Source organism: Sceloporus occidentalis, unplaced genomic scaffold (assembly GCF_023333645.1).
Source record: "Sceloporus occidentalis isolate IW3139 unplaced genomic scaffold, rSceOcc1.0.p SCAF_26, whole genome shotgun sequence".
Lineage (NCBI taxonomy): Eukaryota > Metazoa > Chordata > Lepidosauria > Squamata > Phrynosomatidae > Sceloporus > Sceloporus occidentalis.
In genome coordinates this window covers 924294-950887 of record NW_028317006.1, presented here as the reverse complement: position 1 = coordinate 950887, position 26594 = coordinate 924294, and the positions used below count along the sequence as shown (strand labels likewise).

Sequence of the window (26594 nt, the reverse complement as noted above, 5' to 3'; positions counted from 1 at the left end):
GTATAGCGAAGTCAAGGAGTGGAAACTTTAAAGCATTGACTCCACAGTGTGTGCATTTACACAACAAAAACACGCGTGACCGGTTGGCGAAGCCTTTGACTCCCAAGTGCCGGCAAGGCTATGGTGCCAGTCATCTATGCATTTCATATGTAGACGTCAGATAAAATATGTATACATATAAACACACCAGCTCCATTTAGTAACTACAAGAGGCTTAATTTTACTCCTTTTTTAGTCTCACCAATAACACCATTTATCAACTCAGCAAACTACGACTAAATAACACAATGTAACCCTCTCTACAACGTCTAGAAAGCTTCTCTCCATGAAGTAACTGTATCATTTTCCTCACACCTCTTACATAAACCCTCATGATCCATACGAGAAAACGTCAAGCTCTTACCCAGCCCGCTCAGGTGTAGAGTCTAAACTACGGAAGCTACACTGACCGGGAAAGGTGTCTCACATTGAAAATAGTCCGCCAGAAACATAGCCTGCTGAAAGAAAGTTCCACTAGCATGTATACATAGAGCAGCATTATAAACGCAGGCGTCCATTTTTCTATGTCGCTCTGTAATATAGTAACAAATAATCCTCGCGTAACCTCTTAGCACTTAAACTAAACTAAAATGCAATTCACCGCCGCAGACTCAAATGCTAAACGAGCGCTTAATGAGCACTGTGTCACTTCCGGTTCGGGCTTCCTTTTTCCGGAATTGGTTGTTACCATGGAGACATGTAACCAATGTTATTCCTGCCTACGGAATATCAGCCTGTAAATCAGAAAGGTACTAAACGCACGAAGCTTATTATTACAACACATGATTATATCATGTTATGAACTTTATATCATAAACTGCTGCTATGCTACATAAAATAACGAAACAGGAAGTTCTAAACTTTCATTTACTATATGTAATAGACGTAGATTAGCAAAGGAAGTTGCCTTGTTGTATTCAGGGAAAATTAATGAAGTTATTATAAGAATTAAGAAAAAGTTTTGGATTGAATTTAAGTCAAATGGTTTTTTATTTAATTCATATGGATTTACAAAAGTTTTTGTTTAAGAAAATATAAAACTGAATACCTAGGTGTTATTAAATTGTGTCATAATGTTTTAATATACTCATCAATTGCTAATGCATGTATATATATATATATATATATATATATATATATATACTAATACTTTCATCATTATCTCCAGCTCTGCACCTAAACTGACACCATGCCAGTGTATATTAGGAAAGGTCCTTTAGAAATCCCTCCAGGTTCTGAGAGGGACTGGGCAAATGAGGATGAAGAAGAAGATTATTTTCTGAAGGATCCAGACAAAGCCCTTGATTATTTACCACAACCATATAGGATGATCGACAAAGTTTTGAATCTACTGATTGACCAAGTATGGGAGTCTGTTGTGACAAAAGAGCAGCACCGAGAGGCAGAGAAACTCAAGATGAAGATCAACATTCATCAACCAGCAGCTGAAATTCATGTAATGCTTTTTTACCCTTAAATGCTTTGTACAGTTTGTTTTAATAACTAAAAGATGAGTACTCACTAAATTCATTCTGATTTTGCATTTTAAACCTTGATAATGTGCACTGTTGGGTTACCATCCAGTCCACACTTGAAGATTCGATCGTATAAACAGATATTTTCATAAATGTTAGAAAACCGTATACCAATTTTATTTCCCTTATGTATTATTTGTTATTTGTAAATTCTTATGTAAATGTATCAAGATGTAAAGGTAAATAATGCACTTTTAATTTCCAAAAGTATGAAAGCTACCATGGTATTTTAGGTGTGATTATTAAGCTGCTACTATTTTTTTTATTGTTTTATTTTCTTCAGTTGGCCACTAAAGGGGTCTGGATGTCTGAAATTATGCCATGTTTTTACAGCTTAGCTCATGGGGTACCGCATAGCTCATATCTAACATATATAACATGGTTTTGTTTTCACTAGATTACCAGAAGGGTAAACTGCATGGCTGCCGGAAGCGCAGGGACGTATATCTTTGCTGGCCTTTCAGAAGGAGTAGCTGTTTACGACATGTCCGAAATGAAGCAGATTTGTGAATGGGAAGCAACAAAAATTGAAATTTGCTATATCAGCGTTTGTCATGTGAAAAATCAGATCTATCTCATCGCTACAATCGATGACATGGGTAATGTTTTTTCTAGAAATTGTAAACTATTTCCAGCTTGAGTCAAGTTCAAACTCACATTTATTATGAAATTTAAGCTTAGATTTTTGGGATGCCTGAAACAGACTTATTAATGCGGTTTTCTATACTCTCTGTATCAACAGTAGTTTTGACTTTTAGCAGAGTTACTGTTTAACGTTCTGCTTTATAACTGCTGTGCAGGTCCATGCTTTTCAGCCAGAAACCATTAAAACATTGAACTTGATGGCAAATAAGAAGCATTCTTTATGTTTATATATTTAATGCACTCTGTTTTAGGGTGTCGTTTATCCCGCTGCGTGTAATCGTTTTTTATCGAATATTTATATTTCTGTCATTATCTAGGGGTTGCACGCCTTCTATGCTTCTCAGGGGACAATATCAGTGTTTTGAAGGTCATCAATGAACCTGTGAGTAATTGTTTCTGCTAATATGCTAGATGACAATCAAACATGTAAATAAAAAGTATTAAATCTATTTAATATTTTCAGGAGGATATAAGCAAGCGCACAGTCTGTGTACAGTTTGAGATTGCCCATGGAGGGGAGCATGCGGGTGTGATTCTGGAAGGTAAGTTTTGCCCTTTAGCAGAGTCGTCTTAACCTTGGGGAAAATGTGTCAGCTGCCCTGGCCCAGATTATGTTAAGCATAGAAAGTGAGGGTACGCATATACAGTAATATGTATATTTATCTCTTTAACAGAAACAGAGCTAAACTTGTATATAGGTTTGGATATAAAGATGTCCGTTATACTCCATCAGGGTGAATATCTTTAAATTAAAGTGATCTATTATATCCTCTGTAGTTTGAATTGCTGCTGTCTGGCTCCTCCTTCCTCCGTTACTACGTCCCATTACGTGTTTCGCTCAATAAGCTTCTTTATATCCAAACCTATATACAAGTTTAACCCCATTTCTATTTGGCTATATAGCCATGCAATATCTACAGGATTCCCTTTGTCTTATATCTGAACCATAAGCTATATATCTCTTGAGCCTGAATCTATAAGGCTCAATAGAATGTTATCCATACTTGTTTTCCATTATATGGTTTAAACATACTTTGCAATTTATTTTATTTTCTTTCCTTTGTTGTTTGACCCTCTGACCACCTTACCAGTACTTCATTTAAAGAGATACATATACATATTATATGTGCACCCTCACTTTATGTGTGTTTTGAATTATTGTTGTTACACTTATTGGTATGTCATATTGAGTGGTTTTGCCGCAGTCCAAATATTTATGAAGGAGCGCTCACAAAACTTCACTTATCTTTTCACTTTCCACGGCAGTCGTCCTTTGGGCCACCTAAGCCGGTGGAAGGTTGTGATTTGTGCCGCCACTGGCACAGCGATCTTCATTTTGTGGTCTACTCTCCACCTAATGACGCCTAGCGCCCGGATGAGACATTATATCCTTCCATCGAGCATAGCACAAACTTTCAGTTCATTTTCACAGCATCACAATGGATGAAGGGGAAGCTAGAGCAGGCATGGCTGGGCTGGATGGGGCAGGGATTAAAGACATCCCTGCCCTTACATACTGTAAAACAATACTGCTTTTCAATTGTCCAATGGAAGGTCTTATACAAACACACCTAAAGCACAAAAAATTATGTGGTTTCAATGCATGGCCACTCATCATGAAAATCTTCAGGGGGATTTCTGTGGAGTTCCCTTATGTATTAAGCACACAACATCTTTATACAGCTGCACCCAGCAAATGTTACCACGTAGCTGCCATAGAGAATGCTATTCATTTCTCTCCTCTAACACATAAAGTTTTAACACTACCTGTTATCTGTTTACTTTAATTAATATGTATTAATGATTACCACGAGCTATGGGCTAATGTAGTGTAGTACATTTGCTCCTTAATTTATGCTTCTACTTCTAGCCCCTTTTTTTTTTTTTTTTTTTTTTTTTACTAAGAAATAATTATTTCTCAACACAGGCAGCCAGGAGTCTTGGCTGGAAGTATATAGATTGCACAAGGATTCCTGGCTGAAAGAGCTGGAACAATCACAGACCTTCACAACAACAGTGACAGCAACAGCCAAGCTCCCGCCAGTGAGTCTCTCAACACAAGATACTGTTTTCTGTGTACGAAGCATTGCTTTTATATACCACAATGATACTTACTATAGTAAGACATTGGAGGCAATACACCATATGGTAACACTGCGATAATCCCTGGTTCACCACTGTTGCCGAGTGCCCATGACCAAAGTGGTCAGTCTACAGCGGATTTGCTTCATCGAGAACAATATGATATGGTGCACAAACATTATCCATATGTTTGGGGGGTGGTTATAATTATTGTTAAGATGGGCCTGTTCACATTCTTTTGAGTTTCCACTAAGATCAATTGAGTGCGGTGCAGGTCACTATGTATCTCGGTGAGCTCTTACATAGTTACTATTTCCCCCTTTTAAATTAGTGGGGACTTGATGACAACTTAAAAAAATTGTTTTGGCCAGCTGTGTCCTGACCTGGCCAATTATCCTACTGCACAGTGGAATAACATGTTTTGTGAAAATGATTTAAAGTTTTTTTTCATTCATTTTGCATTGTAGATGGGCAATATGCCCAATGTGGAAACAAAATTCACACCACCTATGCTTGTAATGAAGATCAAGCCTCCTAAGCCATTAACAGGTAACTGGGGAAGCATCCTTGATGTATAATTTCTAACAGTAAATCGGAAATATTACACTGTGACATTCTAGCTGACCAGTGATGGCTAAAAATATTTCAGGTTTCTATGTACATTCTGTATATGAGTCCTGTGGTCCGCCAGACCCAGGCTATGAGTCTTAAGTGACTACAGTCACTTTTAGATGAAGCCAGTGCATTGAACATAGAAAATGATGGAAATGTGTACACAAAAATGATATTTTCTTCCCTTGGGTGAATGTTCCTTTTTGCTCATGCTAATATGTTCCTTGCATCTGCTGGTTGATTGCGCATTAGCATGTCTGTACCCCCAAAGGTTTCTGGTCTCTTCCGTGGCAACCACATGTTAATAAGCAGATAGTTAGTAATTGTATATGTTATTTAAACAGTTCAGATGTTTTAAGATATTCTGGTAACACCACTGCACATGCATTTACTGTCCCATCCATGGAGAATGTTATTTTCCCCAGCATGCACTTGACATGCTCTACCTGATTGGCTGCTCATTTTCTATTTTTTTAAACATTTTTGTAACATGTTTTATAAACAGCACTGAAAACAGGAACTAATCTTGTATTCCCCTTCTTCTTCAGTCATCCACATTTCACTGTGTTTATTGTTACAAATAGGTTGCTCCTTCAAGAATCTACAGGAGGCAGTGCAGAAGAATGAAGACAGCTGTGTTTTTGGAACTGGTCAGAATCATATAATCAGCTCTGAACAATGGCAGCAACAGGAGGCAATATTTAAGGGTATATTTAAAAAGTACCTAGATTTAGAAGGTCCCAGGATAGCAGATGGAGAAAGGTCAAGGTAAGAGAGTTATAGGGAGACTGGGATAGCACAGTACACAGTGTTCAGCCAAGGCTCACACCGAAGCTGTGCGTACTGGCCTTGGACTGTTAATCTACAACATTATATACAAAACAGAAAAAGATAAATCCCTGGAAGACAGACAGTTGTATTAAATGACACATTATATATTTTCTAGAAGAGAACATAAGCACACATACTGTTTGTATGTATGTTTTACTGTTTGTGACTGTTTTAATATTCTTGATTAAATAGGACACCTCTTACAGAATGATATGTACTATATTTCAGCTCCAAACTGTAGCCAATTCATCTGGATCATTTGCTGCACAATAACTGAAATGGCACCTAATCCTCACAATTGAAGCCGCACTCCCAAAAGACTACTTAAAAAGTCAGGCCAGACGCCCTAGTAATATGTCATCTCAAAAACACATTTACCTTACAGACTTTAAAGATAGATATGTGCAGTCTGGCCCACACTCATTCGCAGCCCAAGGAACCACATTAAGGTAGCACTTAAAGAAGAGGACCTTGTTAAGAGGACCTTGTTGGACCTATTATAGACACATGTATGCAGATCTGCTTATATAAAAGCTGCCGATGGTCCAATTCCTCAAATCACAGCAGCACAGCTACATTTGCCATTCATTTCAATGGGAATCCGATTTAGAGAATCTCTTGTGAGCAACTATACCGGAGGTTTTTAGCTACATTGAGATCACTATGGTTAGGGTTTGTGACGGACTGTGATGGGTTTCATCCGCAAACTAAATTTCAAAAAGGTTTATAGAATAATAAGATTATCTCTGGCATGCAAACCCTTTATGTTTTCCCCACCATAGCTCTAGGCATAGGAGAAAGACCTAATGTTATGTTTTGCTAAACTTTTTATACCACCCCACCAGCTTGTTATGTTGCATACTATATCATTTTCTTCATTTCTTTTAGTCTTAAGGAAATATTTTTGATAAACACAATTTAACGTAGAGGATGGAAGACTGAGTGTAATGAGATAAAATTCTAATGTGCAGGAATGGTATTGGATAACAAGGACAGACTTCCAGTGGGAGGGTAGTACAAGCACAGTAAAGGAATTCAATAAAGCTGGGGATGTGCATAACGTTTTTCTATAAAAATGAATAAGTAACAATTTCGGATGGGCCAGTTGGTAAGCGTATGTTGTCATTATCAATATATTTATGTTTTTCTGCTTTACTGCTACAAACAGGGCCTAGGTGAAAGTACAGCCAAGTGGCCTCTTGCCACCTTTCCACTTTATATCCGTTATTTCTTACTTTAACACACACTATTATTCACAACCAATATATATGGTTAGTCTGGTGTTTGGCCCACAGTGGAGTGGGGCCATGTAACACCACGTGCAGGCTGGCTCATGATTAACACATCAGGATAGTAATGTAACCTGTGCCCGAGTGCATTACAGAATGCATATGATTTTTATATAAAAATATCTAATATCATGTTTTTTATGTGTATTTTAGGCACACATCCTTTTGTTTTCTTCAGCCCAATAGAATATTACATGGAGAGTCAGAAAGAACCCAGACAGGTATGGATGCAGACAAGGGATATATATATATATATATATATATATATATATATATATATATATATATATATAATTTCCTGGTGTGAGCCCATTTGTGTGTGTCATTAATAGTATAGCAGTATAACATGTATTATGTACCTCCCCCATCAGCTTTCACCAAATACACAAAGCGTCACATTCATTTTCTGTCTCTGTTCTCCATAAAAATACTAGATTGTGTTTCATGTGAAGCAGTTATATTGACTGAGAAAAGTATCTATTAAACTGGGAGTTCGCAGGTGAGTCGAACTTCACCTCCATGTTTTCACTAGCTAACCCTAAAGAGAGACTCCTGTAGGAAGAGCCGCCATGCATAATGTATAATTTACAGGAGCAGTAGATCATAAAATCCTCCCACATTACCAGTACATTACTGACAAAGCTCTGCAGAATTGCCCCTTTCTAATACACAAAGTAGTCATATGTAATGGTGAGTTTAACTGCAAATGGTTGGTTTAGAAAATAAATCCCCAAGTGTCTCTCTGTTTAGACCATTATTTCCTTATGCTAATCCATGAGTCTTTTATCAGACTGCTCGGAAATTATCCTTTACTGGCTGTTTAGTGGTATTTATGTATTTATCCCAAAAAGTGGCAATTCCTGAACTAATCAAAATAAGCATGGGTAAGACTGTAAGTAGCCAAAATAAATTCCTTATTTTCCACTAGATGGCGATGAATTACTTGCTAATTTGCTTCTACCAATTCACCTTTTTTTTAAAAACCCATCCCTGTTTATATTTCAATACTGCAATTAAATACAGAACATTTTCCGCCAAGGTGTTCACATCCAGTGGGGTACACAATAATTGGGATTCTCTACACATCTTAGTATTGTAAGTGACCCCACCTCGTTTTGTTGGAGTAGAATTTACAATAATAAAAACTGAGCATGAAACTACATTGCCAATTCTTTTTTTCTGACAGCTTCTTATGTTTCTACTCTCGTATCTTTGCCTAATGCTATAAGTGTGCACTGGAATGGATGTCACAGTCTCTTTACCTACCTACTGGGCCTGCCTGTTAAGGATAAATCAGGTAACTAAACTATATTTTTCATAGCACTCCACCAGTTTAACAACATAGTACTCACACTGCCCAGTTCATTTCCAGTAGTTTTACATAGATTTACACTTTGACATTTGTTCCCGATTCTTGTCGGGACAGCGTCTTCTCCCAGTTTGAACCATGGCATGGTATGTTTAGCAATATCTCTCAGCCTGTGTTAGGTACTATACTTTATTAAGCAGAGGGGTGTTGTTGATTAATAATTGTGAATATGAGTGGGACAGATCCCTGATTTCAATCAAAATAAAATACAGACTGCACCATTTTCACAGTTTACGTTAACATATGTTTAGCTAAGAGAGAGAGATAGGATAAGCATGACTAGTTTCAACTATTATTATTATTATTATTATTATTATTATCCTTTATGTATACAGTGCTTCCTACAGTACATATATTCAGGGTATATGACAGGACTAATAAAAACCAGGACTAGAAGTGACAGATTAAGACAAACCAATACATTAGGTATAGATGGTCCGGCTCACAAGTTTACAATCTAGGGAGCACACAGTGCATTAAATTACACACGTGTAGTAAGTGGTTCACTTAAATTACTAACTGCCAGTCTATAAGGCTGACTATTGCTGAGTATTTCTGCCATGCCACAATTAGTTGCCTTTGTAGCTGGATTAATTAATAAATAACAAGGGGCTGGATTCATTGGCAGAAATAAATCTATCAAAAGCTATTGAATAGGAAACCTTCCATAGATTGCGATTAAGAAAATTCGATTACAAACAGAGATATTATTGGATTAACGAAGATAAAATGTTTTGATGTTTGTATTTTCTCATTGCAGCCTATGGGAGGATTGGTATTCACTTACTAGTTATAGGTATATTTCAACATTAAATATATATAGCTCATCGGCTGTAAAAACTGAACACAGCCATAAACATTTCAGTTCTTAACAACCATATAGAAATAATTTTTTGATAATATCTGGATTTTTAGTTACACCTGTTCTCTGGTACCCTCCTCCACTCTTCCCATATTGCTGAGAAGCACTTAGCAGCCAGGCTCATTTGCTGGCTATTCACTGGGTTTAAAGCCCTCAGTCAAACCTTTGTTCAACTCTTTGACATTTTCATTAATTCTAATCATCGCATGCATAGCAAGAAACAGATTCCTTTTTTTTTTATGTCGAGGTTAAATGTGTAGTTTGTAATTTTATGTAAATTATTCTCAGCATAATTGTGCTAATATGCTAGCAATTTTATTTAGTTGCACTTTTGTGCTTAGTGTTAACCTGATAAAAAATAGTTTCACTAAACTAAGTTAGAGCAATGTTTACTTTATTACATTACATCTATTTATATAGCACCAGCAGATTCTGTAGCAAACTGGTACAAAGGGAGAAGAGGGTCCTGCTCTTGAGAGCGTACAATCTTACCATTCTTTTGTCACGTATACAGTACATTCCATTATGTGCACACTCATACACACACACAGTACATGTTGTAGAGATCGTCTGTGTATACAAGAGCCTATCCATGTACAATCATAGAAAGCCCTAACTGTGGATGGATCACAGGCCCCCACACAGGTGATCAGGCATTACCCCAATGCTATGTCCTAAAGTGAATCATAGTTCGCCCCACTACGACTAAGTAAGTCTGTAAATTACTCCCTTCTAGCAATAACTAAATCTAAAAGTGATAAGTAGTAAAATAGTAAGAGCCCAGACCCCACCGAGTGCCCGATTAGGAGATCGCTCTACCAAACAACACATTATATTTTCCAGCTTGAGGTCTATTCTCTTTAATTTGCTATAATATAATAGCCCTGTGTTGATGAGGCTATACTGCACTTTTCCCAGATGTGGACCCGAAGCCTGACATTGTTTGGCCCTGTGCAGCTGCCATCACATGTTCAGCAGTGAGTTCCTGCACCTCCTACTTAGCCCTCGGTCTGGAATATGGAACAGTTACAGTCTGGGACATTAAATATTCTGGTGAGTTTAGTCAATACTTAAAATTTCATTCTGCTGAAACACATTTTATTATGGAGAATGCTGCCATTTTAGTACCAACATCTGTGGAACCTCTGTGTCCATTGCCAGGCTTTCCGTTAGGAGCCATTGCTGTTCCAGAAGGAAAGTTTATCGTCAGCTTATACTTTCTGGAATATCCTGCTGGTAACAGAGACCCTCCAGCCGTTCCCAAAGCTCAGGTCTTGGTGTGGTGCACGGATAAATCTCTCTACCTCATATCCGCAGCAGGAGGCAAAGAAACCAGTCTTGTTGTTCTACGGGAGAGGTAATCATGCCCAGCCAGTGACAAATCAATAGAGTGTCTTGTTTGTATGATTGTCCATTAAAACCTGTCAGTGGTTAACAAACTAGCCCTGGTTGAGTAAGCCAGACTCTGATAATATTCCATTTTAAGGAGAACAGACTTAACCAGGTTCACATATTTTGAAAGCAGTTTTCAAGCTTTTTCTCCCTTTTTTTCCTCTGTGCACAGCTAAACTCGCCTGGTGATGACACATCCGCGTAAGCAAGGGTGTTTTGCCATCAGATCTTAAAACTCATTCCCAAATGTCACACTTTTGCAGGTTGATACATATTGTTTTAGATAACATTTTATATAATTGAGTAATGTTTATTTTGGCACAACTTTTTGGAGGGGCGGGTACTCATTTTTCAAATATGTGGAAAGACATTTATTGTATTCTGCCTCCCATACTTAGATTAATAGAATTCCACACAACAGTACATAAAAAACCCCAAGAACCTAAAACATAAAAGTCATTTATTATGCATATTGGATATTGGATTTTTATATTTTTAAAGCCTGGAAAACTCGGAAGAGCAGATCAGTGCGGTTGTACCAGTTCCGTCACTCCCTAATGCGGTAAGTGCCCGTCTAACTTATCATGCGTGATTAGATGATCTATGAGAGGATAGCTCAACTATTGTGTTAAACCGAGTAATCAGGTCTTAGTTTCCATGGGTTTTCCCAGGGATGACATGAGCAGGTACCTCCCCAATTTTACCCATCTTTTTACATTACCTTTTTTTTGCATTATGTTATGTACTGTCATCTAAATGGGCTCCCTGTGCAATCTACATGTATGTAAAAACCATATGTAAGACTATTGGACACATTTAATGAGAACCAGAAAGGTTAATTTAAAGAAAATATTTTGTTTCTGTTACTTTTACTATTTGTTTTTCATTTATTGGGGGAGAAGGGCAGGAATAATGTAGTTGTGGGATTTTTGCTGTGCTACTCGTTATGTGTTCTACAAGCAGCACCGCATGATACATGGTGGGGAGCCACAAGTGATGAGCCAACACTAGGGTTCAAGCAATGCCAGTTAAAAGGAATTGATAGGAACATTGTTAAGCCAGCTGAGGAGGAAAGTGCTGGGAATCAGGCTCAGGGCTGAAGTATACTCAGTTATCAAACTCTGGGCTTAAGACCTTCTCTTCTAGTCCTGTCTAATTTTTCAATGTATTAATATTCAGAAATTGCTGATTTTTTCTCTCTTTAATTTTCCCTAGATCATTTTGTTTTATCGCAGTGGAATAGTAGAACTCATGGATGTTTCACTGAGGGAAGCAGTTTGTCAGTTCCGCTTTCCATTGTCCCACTGGTTGGCATTTCCCTGGCATCCAGTATACACACTTTGTGCAGACAACCTCTGCTTATACCTTAAAGGTAACACACAGTACTCCGTCTTGTACGTTCCATTGCCCATATGTTTGCCGACACTTCACAGTACGTGCCTCAGCTTCGTATAGGCCATCAAGAGTGTTCTTACTCAAAAACATTTTTATTCTGCTTGCTATTTGTGAACTTATTGAATATGGTTTCATTTAATATTGGAAGGGATTGCAGAAACCTGTGACAAGCTGCGATGAAATGTAAAAAGGACACGACCAAGTGTTTCCCTGTGTTATCTTGTTATTTGTATCACAGGTAATGTGAAAGTAACGGCTGGGGACAAATTAGCAGCCGGAGATGGGGCTTGTTCTCTCTTTTGCTTCAGTCTGAATGATTTGCCACTTGTGAAATCATTCAGGAAGACACAGCAATTTGCAGAGCTGTCTTCACACTGCTTACCTTGGGAACAGAAATGTAAGATGCTGTTACAGAAAAGGTAGGAGCCTCCGGGTTTGGAAAAGAATTACGGATCACATTGTAAAGCAAATATTAAAACAAATGCAAGTTATATTTACACCACTTTATCCATTAATACTGGATTCTGGTAAGGTAATAAATAAACCTTACCAGATGTGTGATCTTTTTATTTTCCTCTGGTTTAATACATTTTTTAGGAAGCATCTAGTTCCCTCACCAGCAACATGTTTTTTAGTTGTCCACTAAGGAGCTAAATGTCCACGTTGCATACCTGCAGATTTCCATTTTATGCCTTTCCCAAGTAAGAGCATACTGTATATCGATTGCTAGATGAGGTGACCTACAGGAGACACCAATATACACATTATAGATTTTCTTTTCTTGAAAAAGTTGCCCGGTGATTGTAATAGAAAAAAATACCGAGGGCTACTTCAGTCATTCTTGTGACCTACAAATATACACATATAGGTGTAATCGGTGTGAACCTTTAATTAAAAAGAGCAGAACCAAGCATTTACATACTGCTTAACCTTATGTTTAAGTAATTCTTTTAGTCCACATTTTTAATAACCGGTGGATTATGTGTTCCTTCTAACAGGCTGCAGTGCTTTCCAGAGAGGACAAAGCAGATAGCAGAGACTTGGTCTCGACTGAAAAAGCAAGCCTCGCCTTTAATACATTGAGCACATCTATGAAGACATTGGAAAGGAGTTTCTTATCAACTTATAAATATTCTTTATAAATATCCTTTTCGTTAATAGAAACACTTCCCTAATTATTCTTGTCATAAAATATAAAGCTACTAAATATGATGCTCATGGAGTCACCTTAATTAATATCAAAGAAAAACTATGACATTCTTGTCTTTCGTTTTCATACGTAAATAATTAAGAATTACATCTCAAACCTTGTATACTGCAAGGATATGTGCGGCGACAGAATATAAGCAGAATATTGGGCCAAATTGTTGATTTTACATCAAATTAAATAAAAATGTAAATAATAGTTATTTTGACATTGTTTACAGTGTTTACTAAAGCAAGAGAATTGTAAGACTATCAATCAAGCTTATTGTCACAGACTCTATCCTCTTGAGGTTCTTGAGAACACAATTATTGTAGAAATTCCTGGGTTTAAATATACAGTATATGAAAAAAAGAGGTGTTTCCACCAACACAGAGCATCAAAGTAAATCTGTGATCCGTCCTACGTTTTACAGCTCAGTACACTCAAATAAACCCATCTCATGACATTAAAAAAATAAAATGTGCATGAATTGGAAACCTACCTTGATGTTTACCATGGAAGCTGCCATCTTAACTTTCCTTCATAAAGATTTGAATAATTATTCCTTATGATCAAGTTATTTGTGCCAATTTATTACGCTACTCTCACTTTGGTGGAAGCTAATGCTGGTTTTGGCAGCCTTTGTAATAATGGGGTGGGGGTGAGGAGAATAGGAATAGGCAGGAAGAAAGGTTTGTCACGTTCACAGATAAACTAATAAACAAAAGTGTATGTTTGTGAATATATATTTCTGCTGAGCACTAAGTTCCACTAATACCAATATGCCAGTTGCACTCATGAATCCCAGTGTGGGAACCCTGCCACTGGTGGAGAATGCTTTGAGATGCAGTGAATTTGCACACCCCAATGTTTGGCTATGCCTACGCGGAGACAGAGAACTGCTGACTGCTAAAAAGTCAGTTGGCAACCACCAAGTAAAACAATAACCAGCTACAATAATGCCATCTACTTGTGCCACTTGACTATTGTAATGTTTTGTTGTGTAAGTCTCAAGGAGGGTCCTTGGACTAGGTTTCTGGTGATAGTGGCAAGGTATTCACCTACTGCTACTACTACTACTACAGCCCACTTCCGTTGAGCCTCCCAGTACTCGCTGCCTACTATGTACCGGATACCTAGGTTTGAGGAGGTACTGTGACAGCGACTGGATATGTACGCAATACAGGAACAGGTATTCCGGTAGCAGAAGTATGATAAATCTAGCTGTGGGAAACTGCACAGTAGTAGCAGCCAAAATGTTAAAACCAGAGGAATAAGCAAAGCCAAAGTCATGCAGCGGGCTCCTTTACTGGGCACCAAATAATGCACAAAGGAGAAATATAAAGGATTTCTGTGTCATCATGTGACAGGTATAGATTTATACCGTGGTCCCTCAGCAGTTTTAGCAGAAACGGCAGCAGAGAGACTACTGCTGCTGTGGCACATGTGGCTTGGTGGTCAGCGAAGGGACCCCTGTATTCCGTTAATGCAAGAGACCGGTATCTTACAACTATACTCAAGAATTAAACATTTTCTCGAGGAAATATAAATGTAGTAAAAACTAAAAATATGTTTCTAATGTTATACTTAGTGATGAAAAAAGTTTTAGATAACGTTTTGTTTTTAAATGAAGAATATATTTTTTTAGGCATTAATGATTTTGATGCTGGATTATTTTGTGTGAGCTGACTAACAGTAGGACATCCTCATGAGACATCAAGCATTTTCAGAGTTATCCAGTGTTATCAGTAATCTAAAAAATGATACACTATCAGCTGCTAGAAAGCTGCAGTCAGGTTGACCCAATAGGATTTGTAATAGTGTGCGCAAGATAATAGCCCTACTGGTCCATAACATTAATGTTTCTACTGGTTTTTCATATGATGGATCAAAAGGCTATTGTATTTATGTGAAACTTATGTATTGATTTGTTATTAATATCGTATAATATATTATCATTAGAAATCAAATTTAATTTTATTGTTTTAAGATATATTTTCCAGTTACATGGCGTTTTCTATTATTTTCTATAAAATGGTGACTGCGGTAACTGAACCCTGCCCAAGTTAACTATTCCATAAAGTTTTCAAAGGCTTTCCAAAGCTAACAATGCCTTTGATTTTCTGACCATTCCTTAGATATGAAAAAATGATCTTCCTTATATAAGTTATTATTATTTATTATATCTCCACCGAGATAGTTGTAATGGCAAGTCCACTTATAGCTGGAAAACTAGACATCTGCCCAATCATTTATTAAGAATGTAAGTCGATTTCAGCAATCTCAGCTAAATAATGTTATAAAAGTAGAGGGGACATTTCATTGCATAAATGCTACAAAACATTATAAGGAAATACACAGAGGGCATTAATCTAATTCCCACAATTTACAGATCTTTGCATATCCAATTTGGGAATAGCAGTGGATTGATGTTTGGAATTATATTAAATAGCATACTCTTTCATGAATTACTCTGGTATTGCTTTTCACTTCCGGGAGAGTTGCTGTTTTTACATTGAATATATTGTTGACCTTCTCCAGCCATTATATACACTTTAATAATGATATTTACATATGATAACTGCACGGCGGCTCTCTACATCCTCCCACTCAATGTTCTCAAAGAATGGATGCCGCCTAATACATCCTGCAATCCTGAGGCGATGGTGAGGATCTTTTCTCAAAAGATGCTTCAAGATGTCATCAGCTTCTTCAGAGAGCTCTTTGATATACCGTGGGCTTTCATCTACAATGGAACAGAATAGATGAAATGGTAAAGCCCCGTTAAGCATCTGGAATAGAATCACCCCAAAGGACCATCAGTCCACAGCAACACCGTATGTTTTGTTCAGATGTATTTCCGGGGCCATGTACAGGAATGTTCCGCATTCTCCTTCTATTTCTGCTTTTCCAAAAATGCCTTCTGCAACAAGACCGAAATCGCAGATCTTCGCATGGCCCTCTCCGTCAAGCAAGATGTTGTCCGGGTTCAGGTCTCGATGTATAACGCCCCGAGCGTGGGGGCCACAGATGATTTCAGCTGAATAAAATGGGCTGTCTCGAGCCATCTGCAGGATCCTCCTCTCTTTCAGTAAGTCTTGGGGGTTTATGGCTTGCGGATGGTTTTGACTGCTACCATGGAATTTCTTCTAGGTACAGAAGCCAACATGACCTTTCCAAACCCTCCTTTACCCAGCACTGAATGGAAGGTGAAGCGGAGAGCGTCATGGGGAGAAGGCTCCGAAACCTTTTCGCAGTAAGACTGCTTTCCTCCATACTCCTGCGTCTTTTCATGGGAACCTGCCCCCCACTGCGCTCCTCCAGATGTTCCTCTGCTCTTTCTCCTGCTCCCTCAGAATCTGGCTGCTTTTCTCGTTGTATCTACACCTCTTTTTCTCATGTTCGGAGCTGCCTGTGCTGGTTCTTGGGCATTTGGTTGTTGTCTTTTTTGCCCTCAGACATAGGCTGCTCTCCTCTCCCTTGTTAGGAGTATGTTTGGTCCTCTTCCTCTCTCTCCCTCTTCCTTCCTGAATATTGCTACTCCTTTTCTTCCCTTTGAGGACAGGGATGCTACAAGTGCTCCTTGTTCTTATCCTTACTCCTTTTTGCGGTGTTAGTGGAAGCTGTTTTCACTTGTTTGAAAAACTTCCACAGTTTTCTGGGGCAGCATCTCCTTACAATCCACCTTAGTCCTTGGAGGAGACAACAGTCCTCCATAGTTCTCCTTTTAAAAGGTTCCCCTTTTAAATCTCAAGAATCTCTGATGTCGTTGGTAACAACACTTTAAGTCTGCTATGAATAGCTGCTTACAAGTGCCGAGCGCCCAACTACACTGAGTAAGCAGGTGAACGATCTCCAGCTTTACAGTGGTAGTGATGTCACAATTTACTGCAATGATGACTCTTCTGCTTTACTGCTTTATGGATGTAAATACTCTAGTGGATTTCTTTTAATTTATTGGTGGGACACTTTTGTATCTATCATATAAAATGACCAGTGTGTTAATGTTTGTTAAATTTACATTATCTTCTTCATATTTGTGAAACAAATATCCCTGCCAACATTTATTGTTTGTTTGTGTGTGTGTTGGGGTAGGGGGTGCCACATAAAGGATCCGCCTGGGTGCCAAATACTCTAGGTACGCCCCTGGCCCTCTTTATACCCTTTGCCACTACTGCTGGGGGGGGGGTCATGTAACAAATGTTGTACTCCTCTGGGTGGTGTGCACCCACTTAAGTGTGCCAACAAAAACCTGAGCTGATTGTTTATGGCTGTGCTAAGTGGTCCCTTCATTTATCTTCATTAGTCAGAGAGTCCTGGCTAGGTGATTTAGACTAAGCCATTGTATTGTTTTATGTTTAAAATAGACATCATAAAGAGTCATTGTACTTGTCTAGTAGATTGGGCTACGATACCAGAGCTAGAACTAATTGCTTATATACAACAGACTGAGCACTACATTATACAAACTCTAGAACTATTTTAAAAAAGAAAACAGCACAATATTTTTTAAAGCGTATTTTTTATCTGCTAATAACATTTGGTGGAAGCGCCCCTTTCAGGTAAAAATAAAGGAAATATCTAAAGTATTGGCTCGTTGTAAATTGATTTTTAAATTTAATCTTCTGTTTTGCTGATTTTGTTTTTAAATATTTCCTCCATCAAAACCTTTTCATGTGACTGATTTGCTATTGCTCTGTCTATTCTTCTCTAATCAAACTTACATTATCGTGTTCCAAAACAATGCAATTAAGGGATAATCTGCAATTAACAGGCAATGATGAAGAGGCGCTCTTTTGATTCTATTGACCTGTGATTGTCAGGATTTGACCTATATTCAGAAATATCGCCCAAAAAAAACAACTTTCAGAAAAAAAGATGTTTGCTATTTAAATTTGCTGTTCTGCCAATTAACCCTTTTCACATCCACACTGGTATTCCATGTTATCATCATTTTTTGGGGTCATATTAAATCCATCACAATGGCGGCATGCCTTTTTAAATGAGTTAAGGGTTTTTGTACTCACCGCTATTGGCTGTTGCTTGTGCGTTTCTGTGCACGCCGCTATAGGCTGGTTTCTGGTCACTTTGATTAGAAAACGCATTGTGATCAATCACAACATAATAATAAGTGACCCTCGTGCCCTGCCTTACTAATTGCCGTGCAGGGAGAGAGATTTTTCTTTTATTTTTTGCTTTATTTGTTAAGTTGAGAGGTAAGTAACTTTAAGGAGTAACAAAATACAAAAAATACCCCCCACCCCATACATTATATTTTAACTAATAATAATAATAATAATAATATGATTGTTTCTGTAGACAGTATATTACTATAACTAGTGCAGTTTCTAGAGCACTTTAAACTGGCGGATGCTTTCCACTTTGGTTTCCCGAACAATTTATCTTTTAAATGAAAAGTGTTCTGCCTTATCTGGCTCTGACCTAAGTTTTTGTGTTCTCCTATGTCATTATTTTTACTAACATTTGAAATTTAGTGCCTTTTAGGTACTTTAGAATTACTCTAAAACTGTATTTAACAAATGGTGTATTTGTTAAACTAGTTTGTATGGCATTTGTACTGAAACACTTTGAACTCTTCGTATCTGTAAACCTCCTGGATAGTGGATGCTGTCCCCTCCTCGGCCATGTTTCTCCAGACCAAGTTGCTCTAGGTCAGTATACATTGTATCATAGGACAAAGTAGACATAGGCCCTTTTTAATGTGTGGATATATAGGAAACGGACTAGCCGGTTATGTCCTCATTCTCTGCATATGCTGCTTTTTTATTTTTATGCATGGAATTCTTAATTTCTTCATATATTGCTGTAAGTATTATTTTATTTATGTTTTTCCCAGTTGGGTTCATCAATGTGTTTTATGTAAATGGTTGCAAATAAAATTCCTTGGATCTACAACTTCAGTTCTGTTTTGTCATAAATCATAAGAAATAAATGGATTTACTTATATAAGATCACTGTAATTGCCTGATTAAATCTGATATATGTTTGCTTTGGGATCCTGGCCGGGGCTGTCACAGAACTGCCAGTACCAAATACTTAAGAAATCAATCATTGCTCTGCAAAAAATGATTTTTACACCTTTACCTACAGGGTTCACTGGGCGAAGTCTCAACATGCAGCGTAGGAATTAATGATGTGGATTTGGTTGACATCCGCAAGCTAAAGCGAAGGAAATAAACACAGAATGTGCACTGATAATTGCTATAGGGTACAGTTATGTGGTGAAAGGCAGAGACAGAGAAAATGAATTTCCATCTCAGAGGAAGCCTCAAAGAACATGATGCACAATGATTTTTGTGTATCAGCGGCAACTTCTGTTTCTTGATTCAACGTTACCTGGCTTGACACAGCAGTTTGTTTATTAATGCAATGTAAATAATATATATGGATATAAGCTACGTCTCAGACGTATGAGGTCCGTCATGGAACAAAACAGCATTAACAGTGTAGATCTAAAGCTTACGTATACATTAAAGACAGGTGCAGAATCAGAATAAATATTATGTACCTGCTTCTAGATAACTAATAAACTGAAAACAGCGAAATTTTAGAATTGGATGTCAAATGTATATTGAAATTTGAAATTAAACTTTAGAGAAATGTAATTAGCAACAGCGTTAATTTTATTTGTTAATTAACAAACACTTCGAAACACACCAAAGCAAATGCAAATTATATAATGGAGATATTTTTGATTTTGTAGTTAAAGGTCCACTCCAGCCATGTTTTTGTGTTATTGGAATCTATTTTCATGGACAGACTAGATGGGCCCAATGGTTCTTATCTGCCGTCAGACTCCAATGCATTTTACTGCAAGCACATCGGTGCCGGTATTGTTTGGGTTGTAGTTGTGAAGCACACAGCTGGAATCTTTCACTTATAACATTATATTGCGGTGAATGGTCATGTGGGGTGGTTACCCAGGTTGGAACGTCGGGCAGTATCTTTGTGACCTCTTTGTAGCTCTTTATGTAACAGAATAAGTCCCTGAGAAGTATTTTATTTACACGGACACATTTATTTTTAGCGTATTTGTTGTTACTTTTATAGCTATATAATATTGTGATAGACTGATAACCTTACAACACACACACATACAAACATTCTCAAATTCTAGAAAACAAATAGGGACAATATCAGTATATCAGGGTATCATACAGTGGCCACAAAAAGGACTGTCCCTTTTAAAGAAGGACACTTGGGAGTTATGGACAACTGAATTTACACTGCTGGATCACCCACACCCGACAAGGAATGGCTTTACAAACCTCAAGGTGAGCAAATCACTTTATACTCCTTTTTAGATGTCCTTAAAAGAAGGCCGTGACCTGCTCCATTAAGATGAAGTAATTATCGTAACTCATGTGTAATGTATTGTGGCGTTTACCTTGCCAATATTCATTGATGAATAAAACTATGTTCCTAAAAAATTTAACATACAATGAAAGATGATCCAGGCGTGTTACAGATCCTATAAGCCTTAATTACTAAATGAATAGAAGGTGGAGGCAAGTAGGGGAACGTTTTGTCCTGAAGAGCAGGTCAGCGGCTATGTTTCCATGTCAGTTGAGCTTATATTGCTTGTGTTTCACACAATGCATATGTCAATCTTTGCACATCAAGGCTACACTTATCCAAAGCAAAATGATCACCTAGAAGGGTGCAGGATATACTTGCTTTTCATTTTAAGTGCTTTTCTGTCACATATAATGATTTGCTGAAATCAGATTGCTTAGCTTATTATTTCTACAAAAGTAAATTTGTGGTCTCCGGTGTCATAGATGGAACCTAGGACTCAATTCCATATTTCTTGAGACTTTCCCTGCATTCAAAGTTAGTTGATTGCATTGTTATAGAACATTAATAATTAATAATTTATGTAACTAGATATATGACAGAGGTGTTTATTCTCTAAAATGAGGTTGCTTGTGAGTTGGCAGAAAATACGAATTTGCAGCACAATTCAGCATTGGATTGGAAAGCTCCTAGCAGCAGCATCCCCAGGAATCATGTCTAAGGATACAGGAAAGGAGCTACAGACAAAGCCAAGTTTTTGTTGCCCCAAAGCTGCATGAAAGTTTAAATAGTCATGAATGACGACACTTGACCAATTACCTATCAGATAAAAATGAATAATTAGCTTTGTCATGGAAGCTGCACTGACATGCATAGACACACAAAGGCATAATGCACATACATGCAAACACATAGCCGTGTAAAAAAGAAGGTAAACCTCTGAATTCTATGGTTTTACATATTGGGACAAAACATAATAATCATCTGTTCCAAATTTTAGGTAAATAAAACCTCAGATGAACAACACATGACATGTTACACAGCGTCACGATTTATTCAACAGAAATAAAGCCAAAAGTACACCCTTATTGCAGTCATAGGAATTAAGATGCTAAGTACCAGACAGGTGCTGCTAATCAAATGCCTTTGATTAATTCATCATCAGCAAATGTGACCACCTCTAGAAAAGCCAAAGTTTAAGCAATTTGCGGGTCTGGAGCATTCAGGTGTGTCTTAACACAATGCAAATGAGGAAAGACATCAGCAATCATCTTAGAGAAGTAATTGTTGCTGCTTATCAATCTGGGAAGGGCTATAAGGCCATTTCTAAATAATTTAAATATTCTATAATTCTACAGTGAGAAAGATTATACAAAAGTGGAAAGCATTCAAGACAGATGCCAATCTTCACAGGAGTGAAGGTCTTGGAAAATGAACCCCAAGGTCAGACTGTGCAATGAGAAATTGCAAAAAACCCAAGAGTTACATCTCAGACGCTACAGGCCTCAGTCAGCATGTTAATTGTTAACATTCAGAGAAAGACTGAACAAGTGTGGTTTGTTTGAAAGGGTTGTCAGGAGAAAGCCTATTTTTCGCTAAAAAGAACATGGCAGCACAGCTTAGGTTTGCAACGTTGCATTTGAACAAAGCACAAGACTTCTGGAACAATCTCCTTTGGACAGAGGAGTCCAAAGTGAAGATTTTTGGCCATAATGAACAGCACCACATTTGGGAAAGCCAAACACATTATATCATTATATGAACACCTCATACCGACTGTCAAGAACAGTAGTGTAGAGGTGATGATTTGGGGTTGTTTTGTAGCCACATGATCTGTGAACCTTGCAATCATTGAGTCAACCATAAATTCCACTGCATACCAACATATTCTAGAGTCCGATGTGAGGCCATGAGGAAATTGTGTCATGCAACAGGACAATGCAAACACCAGCAAATCTACATCAGAAAGGTTGAAAAAGAAAATAATCAAGGTGTTACAATGGCCCAGTCAAAGTCCAGAATGCAACCTGATTGAAATACTGTGACAGGACCTTAAGAAAGCTGTGCATAAACAAGAATGGGACAAAATTCCTCCACAACGTTGTGAGAGACTGATAACGTCATACAGAAAATGAAGTTATTACTGCTAAAGGTAGTTCTACAAGGTATTGATCCATAAGGTGTTCTTTACACAGGGCTTCTCCATTTTGGCTTTATTTTTGTTAAATAACTCATGACATGGTGTAACAGGTCATGTTGTTGGTCATCTGAGGTTTACTTTACCATATTTTTAGACCTGCTAAGGAACAAATTATTGTTATTATGTCCTGATATGTAGAACCATAAATTTCAAACAGGATGTTCATTCTTTTTCATACGGTTGTATAGACAGATATGTAGGCCCACATGAATACCTATACACTGACATCCATAAACACAGATCCAGGCTCCTACCTCTTTTACTGTAGCTGCAGATTACTGGCTTGGGAATCCTGACATCATAACTCTGAGCCTTGCATTACCTTTTCAAGCAGGGAACCATGCAACTTCTGAACTTACTGACAGCAATATGTGACTACAAAATGCTTTGCTTAATGGCAAATTCTGTCACATGACAGGTAGTAGTAAGCTAGCCCATACATTACATACAGTACTGTTCATACACACACATAATGGAGTCTGCTGCAGGAGAGGGGTCTCATGCACCAATTATGCCCTTATTCGACCTCTAGAAACAGGCAATAATACAATGTGGTTCACAAGCCTGCAATATTCAATCTTTAAAGTGGTGAAAAAGGTAGCCTTAACACCTAAACAGGAAGAGATTTACTTGACAATATCAGACTATATATTTTAAATTAAAATAAGTTAATAAAAAAGAACAGTAACATTTGTAAAAAAAAAAAAAAAAAAAAAAAGATGCTCTTCTAGCACATTGCTTTTTTCCATGTTGAACTTTAAATTATAGCAACAGCGCTATTAACATACAGGGAAAATCTGAGAAGTTTGGTAAAGGTAGCAACATATAGCCTTTGAAATGTATTAGTAAGGGGAATAGATGGAAGAAAGGATTCCTTTATTGTTATATATTGATTTAGTGGATGTACTTTCTTAGTATGACTCACAAAGACTGAAATGCTGAAATGTCACAGTAACCCTAAACTGTGAAATGAAAATATAGTTTACATAAATGAATATACTTCATTCCCCAGCTGTTCCTGGGATTCAGAGAGATGGATCCTGCGTGGGAGAGGATTCTGTAGTAGTTTTTTCTTTTAATGAGATGCATGAATAAAAACTGATAAGGATTGGACATTCCTGGCTGTCAAAGCAGTTTCCATGATTTTCCAGCTATTTGTGAAACATTATGGCTGCGATATTATTGATTTGAGTTCTGATCACAGCTCAATTGAGCAGATTTTCTTCTCATTTCCAGTTTTCCACACAGACTTTTTACTCCATTATTCTTATTATTATGAGATTCTTGTTTCTCTTTGCATTTCTATATAGCGTTGAAAGAAAAGGTTCTCAGTCATGGGCGTAGGAACCCCTAAAAATCTGGGGGGGACAGCATTTTCCCCCATCAGATCCCCACTTTCTCCCCATCTCTCACACTATCTACCCCTCTCCCCCTTCTTACACTATCTACCCTCTCTCCCCTTCTCACACTATCTGCCCCCTCTCCCCCTTCTCACACTATCTACCCCCTCTCCCCCTTCTCACACTATCTTTCTCCTCTCCCCCCTTCTCACGCTATTTACCCCATTCCCCCTTCTCACACTATCTACCCCCTCTCCCCCTTCTCACACTATCTACCCCCTCTCCCCCTTCTCACACTTTCTTCCCCCCTCCCTCCTTCTCACACTATCTACCCCCTCTCCCCCCTTCTTACACTATCTAAGCCCTCTTACACTTTCTCACACTATCTACCCTCTCCCTACCCCCCTTCTCACTAGCTACCCTCTCCCTATCCCCCTTTTCACTAGCTACCCTCTCCCTAGCCCCCTTCTCACTAGCTACCCTCTCCCTACCCCCCTTTGTAGTTCACTTACCCTGCAGTTCTGTGGTGGGAGCGCGAGGCCTCTGTCTCGCTGCTCTGCCGCGATACGTGCGGCTTCACTGCTGAGCGCCGGCATATGACGTCACCGAGACAGACGCCTCACGCTCCCACAACTGCAGTTGGGGCAGCGTTGAGGCGGGTGGTGGCAGGGAGCAGAGGAGGCAGAAGGATGCCGAGCGGTTGCTGAAAACGACCTATAGGCACCCTTCTCTCTCCTCGTGTGGCGTTTCTATGGGGGGGGTCCTACGGCCCTGGGGGGGATTTCTTCATTATCGGTCCCCCCGCATGAGTTACTGGGGGGGATCTGTCCCCCCCGTCCCCCACAGTTCCTACGCCCATGTTCTCAGTTTCCCATACCTTTGCAGCTATAACAGCCTCCATTCTTCTGGGAAGGCTTTCTGCAAGATTTTGGAATGTTTCTGTGGGAATATGTGGCCATGTGTTGGACGAGAAGACTTGCAGCACAATCTCTGTTCCAATTTGTCCCAAAGGTGTTCAATGGGGTTGAGTTCAGAGCTCTGTGTGGGCCACTTGAGTTCCTCCACACCAAACTCGTCAAACCATGTCTTTATGCACAGCGGCACAGTCATGCTGGAATAGAAAAGGGCCTTCCCCAAACTGGTGCCACAAGGTTGGAAAGATACAATTGTTTAAAATATCTTTGTTCGCTGCAGCATTAACTTTACTCTTCACTAGAACCAAGTGGTCTAACCTGAACCCTAACAAACAGCTCCAGACCATTATCCCTGCTCTATCAATCTTTACAGTAGGTGTTATTCATTCCGGTAGGTAGAGATTCTCCTGACATCTGCCGAACCCACATTTGTCCGTCAAACTTCCAACTTGTGAAGTTCGATTCATCACTCCAGAGGACACGTTTTCACTGCTCCAGAGCCGAGTGGAGCACTGCTCGGCCATGGAAACCTATTTCATGATTTGATGGGTCTGGTCCATTGTCTAAAGCCTTTTTATTGGTGAAATAATACATAATGACACCAAGGTGCCTTGAGTTTCAAACATATTGGAATGCATTTATGCCCTGAAAGGGTCTTTTCTATGGACCTTTCATCTGGTTCGTATGCAGTCCCTTTTGGTGAAACCGTGTAGAATGGGAATGGATAGTGTCCATTCAACATATTGTTTGCCAATGTTGAAATGTTCCTTGGGGCACAGTATATCTGAGGGAATTAGATGGACTTCCCCATCATGTCACGCTCCCCTGATAAGAATTACATTTCTACTAGTAAACTATCGTTTTGCTTACATTTTGTAATCACTTGAATAAGAATACCTTGTACCTTGTGAATTTATACATCATACCTTATGTGACCTGTCAGAATGTTACAGAAAATAGTATTGTAACCCAATTTTTGCAGGAAACTCATGAATAAAAAATTTAATTAGAATTGATTGAATTACCTCCCACTTTATATTTCTCATTTCAAAAGGGATTAAAAGCTAAACACTTACCTTGAAAAGTATCCAGTGGGCCTGTTCCATGAATAACTTTATATTGCTTGATTTTAAATGAATCCTTTCTTTTACACTGCAAAAAAACAGAATGTTGCAGAATCTTGTAATACCTTTTTTATTGGACTAACAGTATTTAAAATAATAGACGAGCTTTCGGGAGTCCTCCCTTTATCAAGTCAAAAGCATTTCTGACCAAGCAAGTGAAAAACACTGTTTTTTTGCATTCTTATACACTGGACTAATACGGCTACCCCAAACTACAGTTCTTTTACACTGAAATACATTATACATCTCAGTGTGGCTCTTGGATGCAGTAGTAAGAAGCAATGTTATTCATGTTCCCACACCCTTCACACCTGCTTTAATCTATCCCACTTTAAAGTAGCCTTTCTTAGATCTCACATCCTCATCTAACCTATCTCCCTTCTCTCCCTGTCCTTCAAATTACTGGACTCTTTAGTCTACAATTAACTAGCCAATTTTCTTTCCTCTGACTTACTGGTTGAC

General features: G+C 38.3%; 1 protein-coding gene across 1 annotated transcript; it reads left to right on the top strand.

Annotated features, from left to right (window-relative positions):
- The first annotated feature begins 1228 nt into the window (after positions 1-1228).
- On the top strand, positions 1229-13134 carry LOC149299992 (WD repeat-containing protein 93-like). The gene is made up of 14 exons (XM_089485494.1): positions 1229-1495; positions 1972-2173; positions 2537-2601; positions 2683-2761; positions 4147-4262; positions 4769-4850; positions 5498-5681; positions 7187-7254; positions 8220-8330; positions 10426-10621; positions 11158-11218; positions 11872-12028; positions 12290-12470; positions 13050-13134. Exons 1-14 carry the CDS (start codon positions 1229-1231, stop codon positions 13132-13134), a joined length of 1854 nt encoding a protein of 617 aa, XP_089341620.1.
- Positions 13135-26594: the final 13460 nt, after the last annotated feature.